At 38.2% G+C, this 9,290-nt stretch overlaps 1 protein-coding gene across 11 annotated transcripts in view; it reads right to left on the bottom strand.

Annotated features, from left to right (window-relative positions):
* Nucleotides 1–1,836: 1,836 nt before the first annotated feature.
* The window catches only part of CPT1A (carnitine palmitoyltransferase 1A), a 45,804-nt gene continuing 38,350 nt past the window's right edge, over nt 1,837–9,290 (bottom strand). For all 11 annotated transcript variants that reach the window (XM_055722166.1, XM_055722159.1, XM_055722162.1 and 8 more), the window contains 3 exons: nt 8,519–8,623; nt 6,406–6,498; nt 1,837–4,912 (listed from right to left, as the gene is read on the bottom strand). In XM_055722166.1, coding sequence (XP_055578141.1) covers nt 4,826–4,912; nt 6,406–6,498; nt 8,519–8,623 — 285 coding nt within the window. In that variant the 3' untranslated portion in view covers nt 1,837–4,825. The remainder of the gene's footprint in view (nt 4,913–6,405; nt 6,499–8,518; nt 8,624–9,290) is intronic.

The following is a 9,290-nucleotide window of genomic DNA, read 5'->3' as shown; positions in this document are numbered from 1 at the left end:
AGTCGTGGACTGTCAGCTGCTTCGTATTTACTTTTTTCATTGAAGACAAATAAATTTTCTGTTTCGCTATTCTTCCGAACAGTTTCTCTATCTAGAAGTGAATGAAATAGTCTTAGCCAAACACGTATCTATAATACTGAAGTTTAACCCAACTAACATGTAACTATGAAACTTAAAAACATAATGCTGGAAGAGGTTGCTGGGGTTCTGAATCTAGCTTATAGAAAACACAGGCCACCATGCCAACACAAAACTAGCTGCTTTTACCTTAAGAACACATTATTTGTTAACTCTTAATAATGTTAACAGCATCCAGACTTCCGAAGTTTTGCTACTCAGCCTTAGTAGTCAAAAAAAGCAATCAAATTTGACGTAGTACACTTATTAGGCAGCTATAATTACACTGTTTGAAGTTTGTGTCAGCAAGTAGCACGTTAAGACTGAACCTTATCTGTACTTTCCACATCGCTGCTGCCAGTTACCAACCACACAAGCCAAAGCACCTCTACCCACATGATCGCCAGGCCAGCATTGAAAAGACATAAGCCAAGATGCACCTGCGCTGCCATCACTATTATTTCTGCACTTAGAGTAAGGCAATGTGGGGAGGGCCAAGCGACCCGTGTCCCCCTGACTGGACTGGGAACCGTTAAGGGCCGAGCACCCCTCATCCGCCTGACTGGACTGGAAGCCATCGAGGGCCGAGCACCCCTCATCCCCCTGAGTGGACTGGAAACCATCGAGGGCCGAGCAACCCGCGTCCCCCTGACTTGTCTGGGAACTGTTACCGGCTCTGAGGCGCCGCGGGGCAAGGTAGGGAGACCCCCCTGCCCCGGAGCCCGGCCCACCCCCCCGCTTTCCCGGGCAGGGGCAGGCGGCCAGGCCGCACCTGCAGCCCGCGCCCCCTCCCTCAGGCGCCGCCGCGGCCGTTGGCGCTGGGAGCGCGCCAGAGCGCCGCCCGCCCCGCTCCCCCTCCTCCTCCCCGCCCCCCCCGGCAGCCTGGGCGCCGCCGCGCTTCTCCCCTCCGTTTATGTGTCAAGTATAATTTCCCCTTGGAAATCACCTCGTGTTACAAAGAGGCAAAGATTAACCCGGTCCCTGGCACCGAGTAAGGGGCGATTTGTTACAAGCCGTGTGGAAGAGCGGTAAGGCCGCAGCTAGAGGGCTGTGGGTGGTTCGGGGGTCCCCAGCACAAGGGGCACAGGGAACCACCGGAGGGGGTCCAGCAAAAGGCCGTGGTGATGAGGAAGGGCCCTGGAGACGATGAAGGAAGGGCCCGAAGCACATCTCCTGTGAGGAAAGGAGGCCTGTTGAGCCTGGAGCCATAAAGTGGAAGGGAAAATGCAAAGGAGACGGAGCCTGGCTCTTTCCGAAACTAGTCCCCAGTTTTAATGCCATTTCAAAGGAGTCTGCAGGTACTGGGAATCTTCAGATAAAGCAAATAACATTATAACAACGTTAACTTTCTGTGCCCACACTAGTTCTCCACTGCCTTACCATTCACATTCTATGGGTTATTCACTGTAAAGATCAAACCAGCGCTACCCACTAGCTTGCAGACTGTTTCACAGAAACATCCCAGCAGTTATTTGGATCTCAGGAATAAAGCTCATCTAAAGCAAACCCTAAGTTGTTTCTTCTTTCTACTGAACCTGAAAAAGAAAAATTCTTCATTATCACATTCCTTATTAACTAGCAAGACATGTATAAAACACTGCTAAATAGTCTGCTACTGCCATTCCTAACTGGATTTAATAGCAATGATTTCACAAGTCCAGAAACAGCAGCAAGGGAGATGGGAAGAAGATACAAAAGATATTAAACATTGTACTAAAGTAGTGGTAATTGTGAAATTTTATTTTTTGAAATCACAGAAGAGGGTAGAAAATAGAGACAAACTATTGAATGTAAATAACCAACCATAGATGCAGAGTAAATGAACAAGATTTTAAAAAAATATCTAGCTTAAATTAATATCTTTTATATGAGAAAACAATTGGTACAAGGGGTGAATTAGAACCACAATTTTCAGTCAGACACACACTTCCTTAGTCCCTCAAAAAAACCCAAGCCTTAAAAGAATATTTAGTTTGGAATGGTGTTAATGCTGGACAATGGTTGCCTCTAATTTGCCACTGGACAATGGTTGCCACTTAATGCTCTTCTAATTTCTGGCATGAAATAGCTGAGATAAGTAATTTGGAATATGTACACTTGAGGTATTCCATCAGTTCCACACTGCTGTTTATTAAACAGGTCAATTCACCATCATCCAACCTGACTTCTACTACCTACTTGACCCTTCGATCTCTTAAACCAGTAACTAAATGATTCAAGGTTTTAGTAACAAATTAATAATTTTCCTGGAATATGAACATTTTACCTTGTAATAAAGGACAGTGTACTAGATGGTTCATTCATATCTAGGTAATTTCAGTTACATTCCTAAGGCTTTTCAGGAAAAAAGCAAGCAGTTTTACTGTATGTACAGAATATTGAATATCAAGATTTAAATTAATTATTTATTAATAACCTACATTCACTGTGGATTTTCAAGATTTACATCCAAAAGGCATATTTTATTTACATGCTGTTGACATTTTAACAAAAATGAAATAAAATCTTATCTGTTTAGTAGTTATGATCTATCCCAAATTAAAAAAGGTACATTTAACACCACAAAAATGTTTAAAACATTTACAATAAAAAAACAGCTTTCTGTGCCAATTATACTTACTCTCTAAGAATGTAAAATTGCATTGATAACTGCAGTAACTACAATTAGACTTGAAACATTTAAAACCTGAGAGTCAAATCTAAACATTTTTCGTTCTAAAGAAAATCCTACAAGCCAATATGCCCTAATTAGTTAATTTAAGCACAGACTGGTCAGTGGTCAATAAAAGAAAAACTAAACAGTGCATTATTTCTGCAGCTCCAAAAGACTGGATCAGTATAAAATTGTTGCAGTATGATAAATGACAGGCCTGCCACCTGCAGTAAGGCTTATTTCAAAGTGTTCCTTTCCCACATACCGTACTCTAATCAAATGCTGAGTGTCTTTGGCCAATTTCTGTGAGTGCTCCTACATTTATTTAAGCATGCATTTGCTTAAGAATGCATGTGGGATCTTTGAGGTTTCCCCCTTCGAATGTACATACACATGTGTTTTAATAGCTAGATCAGAGTAAAAACAACATGAAGAGGCATAGAAAGTTAGAAATACTGGCCAGAAAACATTCAAAGTTTAATGAGAAGTATTCGATCGACCCCAAAGGACTTTTTAAAATCAGCATAGCTCTGGAGCAGCATTCACTGTATTACTAGACACCATGTACCTTACGTTTAAAAAAAAATAAATTGCTGTGCTAACAGGTTCACTTTAATGCACTGCAGAATGTAAGAAGTAACCACACCTGTAAAGCCTGGGGAAGAGAAGCATCACGCACAAGGTTACTCTTTGTAGTAGCCATTTTATTTCTGCACTTGGAAACATGCTCCTTTTTGAGTGAAATAGCTCCCCCCCCCCCCCCCGATCCTTCAGAAACTGTGCTTGACCAAGAGCATCTCCCAAAAGGGGTTTGAGAAGGCCAGGATTTTCCCATTCTGGAGCTATTTTCCACAGCTTTAATAGTTTGCCCCTCTCACACAGATGGTTGGCAATGTAGTAGCGGTCCTTCCAGGCTGAAAGCAGGCAAACTGCAACTCAGCAGCCACCGCAGGCAGCCTTGCTTCATAGACTATCCAACAGGTTGCATTTAACTGAGACCCAGAAACTCAAGTGACCGCCAATACCATTCACCAAAAGAAACACATGAGCATCTGTAGCTCTGCAACAAAGTTACTCCTGCATTTGGTAGGGACTCATCTTTGCCATTTAAGATGGGAACATTTCCTTAGAGCTTTAAACCTAACTGCACCATATGGCAACATATTGAAGTCTACTTCTGCAACATCAACCTAACAATTTGAAAACTAGATCTTCATTACTACTACTTCACCTCCTTTACCACTAAGACAATGTAAAACCAACTCCCAGCATAAGATTTTTTCCTGGGTTTAGGATCTTTCTTTTTCTAAGGCACTCTCATGAACAAGCACACAGGTCCATTTCTTTATGTGGAAATAAAGTCAATGATGTGGGCAAACATGCTTGTAAGTAGTAAGAAAAATGTGATACCTGCTAGTTAGGTGACACCCAATGTAGCACTACCCAATGGTGGTTGCTGGTTTTTCTTAAAAAAAATATTCCACTATTTGATATGTTACAGTGTGTTATATCAGGGAATTATTGGGGGTTTTTTATGTTTTACAGCAATTACCTTTTAAAAAGCCAAAAGAAGCGATGAAGGTATAACAGCTACAAGTTTTGTCATTCATTGACATAAAGCAGCAGATACATTGAAGAAGATTCTGCTATTAATACATAGCAAATTGTTCTCTAGTATTTGAGTTTAAAGACTGTGTGCTTTATCCCTTTGATTCTGGAATACAAGTAGACTAATTTTAAGTAAAAAAAGAGCAAGCATATACAAATTAAGAGAAAACTGCAGGAGTTACAATATACATGGCTTCATGCAATGATACTATACTTCATCCCTAAAAACATACAAGATTCCAAGTCATCCTTTGTGGAAATGAACTCTTTAAAACTACTGAAAAAAGTATGAAACATTCAATACACTGCTAAGGTTTTCATAGGTGATCAAGATGATGTTGACTTAATTTCTTCGCCAGCTACTGTTTGACAAACCTTGCTCTCATTCACTGTGCAGAAGAGTTCTCATCCCGACAACAGGAGATTGCTTGGTACCAATAAGGCAATTTACTTGGTACAGTTTTTACTAAGGTTAAATAAACCCATGATGTCAACCATTGCTTTTTGGATGTTTTTTCCAAAACGATGAGAATCCTTTAAAAAAAACAAAAAACAAAACCAAAGACTTACACTGTCAATCAACAGTTAACTTTTATGCAAAAGGAGGAACCTTTTAACATCTTGTAATTTTAGAGGTTACAGAATTAGGGCACGTATTTCACCATAAAATGAGGAATTTAAACCACAAAAGTTTTAATGTTATACACATTAATCCAGTTTTATGCTATTACTAAGCAGTTCTTCATTATGCATTTACTTTCCTACAGACAGAACTGAGATCATCTCCTTTTGAGATCAGATTAATCTATAGCTTTCTGTTACTTTAAAACAGCTGGATTTTGGTACTGTTTTTTTTAATATAAGATTTTGCAAAAGCTAATTTTCAGAAAACAAAAGAATGTTCAGAATGTGTATGACTAATTATGTAGAAGTACTGAAAGAACAGGAAAACATTTTGTATCTGAGCTCCCATCAGACACCTGAATCGTTTGCCACTGAAAAATTATATGAAATACTGAAAATGAAAATTTAATTGTAAACAAACTATGACCTTGTTCTGTTCATTTTAAGTGTCAGATGAATGGAAGTACAAGGAAGAAATTAAGATTACATATATAAATAATTAGCTACATTACAGGACCTACTGCGAAGACCCTACTAATATCAAGGCCATGCACATGAAATGCTGCTTTTTCTGTATGGACCTTTGACTTGACTAATAGGTAAAAAACAGGGAAATTTAAAGTACAAGCTAACAGGCACCTGAAGAACAATCTGAACAATGAAAAAACCTAAGTTTTATTTCCTAATCTTTAATGATTAACCAAAGGTACCAAGATCTCTCGGGCAAGTTAAGGTCAAAAGAAGAAAAATAGTTCAGCAATGTAATCCTGAGCAAACTCAGTATGTTTAATGAAGTCATAAAAATCTAAATGGGAAGGATGAATTGAAGCTCACTTAAAGCATGCCTCTGCAATGGCAGGATATTGAATTCATAGCATCTACTACATTCTGATAAATTTTTGATTAATTATGTTTCTCAAGCACAGATTACAATTTATGGGCCAGCTTCTTTCAGTATTATCTAAATCAAGAAGATTTAAAGAACATCGAGCGTACATTTTACAATGTCTTTACAACTGCAGCCAGAGACAAATCAAAGCAAAACTGTAATAACAAAAAGCAGGAGACAGCCATCTTACTGTTTATGGGACAGGTAAGAGTCATTTTACATGAGTTCCAGGGAACTACACATGTAAAGATGACCTTGGGCCATATGCTTTCTCTATGCTTGAAAACATAAGTAAAATAGAATGCTGCTTCCTTGGTTTGTAAAGCTATTAAATGTATGGAAGAAGAGGAAAAAAACCCCCAAACAAAACCACGTATGCTGAGAAAAAAAACACCCCACATTATAACTGTATGTTGAAAATCGTACTAAATTTTTTTAGACAATGAGCAGAACAGTTTTAGAAAGCAGATATCAAAAGAGATTTATTAGACCATAGGAAAGGACTGACTCTTACCGTCTCAGAACAAGATATTTTGCTGGAGACATGGAAATGAATGGAATTTTCATCCAAGATAATATAAGAAACACCATAACCATCATCAGCCACCTAGGGGAAGACAGAAGAGAAAAACAAGTTCTAAACCTTTCTTTTTCCTTCCATTTCCGAATTATCTTATATGTAATTATGCAATTCTTACCATACACTTTTAAAAATCAGCTGCAATTTCTCCTTGAGCAAAATTTAAGCTCCCACATTTAATGCATCATTTCTGAAGACTGATTCCGCTTAAAGAAACAGTTCTAGTCTCATCTGAAGTGCATGGAATTAATGTTTTCTAAATATGCACTAAGTCTGAATAGTGTCTGTAATATTTCCCAGCTCTAGTATTTTTAAGTAGAATGACTGTTTAAAGACCTTCTTCTATCGAGGTCTGGTCCTAAGCAGCTATACAGCTTCAGTGCTTAAGTAGAAAGGAATAAAATAGTTCAGTTGTATGCTTAAACATCCTGTTTCATGGGATCACTCTGCGGATGTAAACACACACAGAACATAAATATTGAGTAAACAAACCTTGTGTTATGAAAACTTGCCCAAAAGCAAAGTCATCTGACTCTACAGCAAAGATACAATTTTGAAGACCTATATCACGAGCAGAGCTCTGGTCTGGTTTCAACATCAGCAGCATTAACTGTCCCAAGCCTCAGTTTGATGTTACATTTAAAGTGTGCGTAGTAAAATGACTGTCCTACTGCCACCCTCCTTCATCTCTTTCTTAGAGGATCACAGCCTTCAAGCTCTTTGCTGCCACTGCTGCTAAGCAGCCCAATAGCAATTTCTCCATTAGTGTTACAGGGCTATATTCTACAGAATGCTTAAAAAAAAAAAACCCAAAACCCAAACCAAACCCCCAAACCAACAAACACACACACGGAAAGCCTTATGTACTGAATCTCTGGGCTACTTCAGCAAGCCAAAGGACAGTTTTTGTAAGGATACAAGACATGATGAAAAGAAATGTAAGCAGGGTTATTTGGAGAGGCAGACAACTGAAGGAAGGAAATTAAAGGAATGAAAAAATAATAAGAAGGAGCAGTTAATGTAGCATTAGAAAAAAACAAAAAAAAAAAGGAAAAAAGCATTAGAAATTCCTGCAGCCAAAACCCTATTTTATTGTCAGACCACACCTTTTGGGGGGTTCTACATACAGGCTTTACAATCTGCTGGAGCAAGCCAGTTTTTCATGAATGAGCAACACTGCAATAGCTAGACTTCCTTGATACTGCAATTTAAACTCATTCCAATTTCAATAACTACCAAAAGCTGTATCAGAAACACAAATAAATTAATAGCCACAAAACCCCAACTTCCACTTGACAAACCAGTCAAAATAAACTGTACTTGTCATCCTAATTTCTGTATGGCAAAGAGCAGTGCTGTGATCCCTCTCATTGTTCTTTCGCTGGAAACAGATTAACCTAGTGTATAGCCCCATAAAGTCTGCCTGCCCGATCTTGTTAACAACAATATCATCGTCAATGTTCATGTTCAAATCCCAGTAAAATACTACAGCAAGTAAAATCTCTAACAATACACTAGTTCTTGAAAGGTTACAGAAGCTGTAGAGCATGGTTTTATTCTTGACTCTAGCCACTGTTCACACTTCGGAAGGCAAGCAGAACACTGTGAGCAGCTTAATTTGGAGGAAAGCACAGACATTTTTTTAATTAATCAGGAACTATAAAGAACAAGGACAATTACTTTTACAAATCGCAATCTTAAAATCTAGTTTAAGTAATAAGGCATTTGTCACTGTAATAATAGCCTGATGTACACAAGCTCTGGGCACAGGTAATGTGATAAAAGCCCCCACTTTATTAGATTTCTCTGCCATGAAGCCATGTACCACATTTGACAACTGTGTATTTCCTTAAGAATAATTTATTCTTGCAGCAGGATATGAGAAAAAGGAGATATAGATTTTTCTGAGCACATCCACATCATGGGAAAGCATTAGATGCATGCATTTAAAAGCACGTGTTGCACCTTTGATGTGCAACATTAAGGTACTACAGATTTGAAATTTTTAGACTCATTTTAAAAAGGTACCTATATTTAGCAAACATACCGGTCCAAACCCTCCACCACAGGATAACATCTCAGGGTTCTTCTTTAGATCAATATGTTGCTGTGGTGTTTGACTCGTTGACAGCCTCCAAGGCTCTGACAAAACCTTTAGACACGAAAGAGATGCAAACAAGTATAACACACTGTTTAATAACATGCAAACTTTCTCAAAAACTAGCCAAGGTAAGTTAGAAAGCACTCAATAAAGCAATACTAAGGATAAGTCCAGTTCCTATTTCAATGGAATAAACAATTAAGAAGGTTAAAAGAAACAGCTAAACTTGTCCTGATATGCAAACCATTAACATATGAGGTCACAACATCAATTCCTCAAAGAGAATAAAAGTTCTTCCTATAGAAATGCTATTTCAAAATAGATTAACCTAGTCTATAATGTGGTGAATTCTGCATAACAAGTCTTGTCAACAACAAGATCATTAATGGCCATATTCAAATCCCAGTAAGATACTACATCAAGTTAAAAGCTTGTAAAAATCTCTAACAATGCACTAGTCTCTTGAAAGTCTGCAGAAGCTGTAGAAAGTTGTTTTACTCTTCACTTAGCCACTACTCATATTTAGGGGGGCAAGCAGACAAATGCAAGTAGCTTAATTTGAAGACAAACTGGAACACACTTTTTTATTAATCAGAAAGCATGAACAAGTGCAATATAATTACTTCGATAAAACCCAATTTAAAACCTAGGTTAAGTAATAAAGCATTTGTCACTGTAATAAACAGTGACATTAATGTTGTGCATTAAAAAACAAATT

The sequence above is a fragment of the Falco cherrug genome, chromosome 10, assembly GCF_023634085.1.
Source record: "Falco cherrug isolate bFalChe1 chromosome 10, bFalChe1.pri, whole genome shotgun sequence".
NCBI classification, from domain to species: domain Eukaryota; kingdom Metazoa; phylum Chordata; class Aves; order Falconiformes; family Falconidae; genus Falco; species Falco cherrug.
The sequence above is the reverse complement of the archived record's forward strand: the minus strand, read 5'-3'. Positions and strand labels throughout refer to the sequence as shown.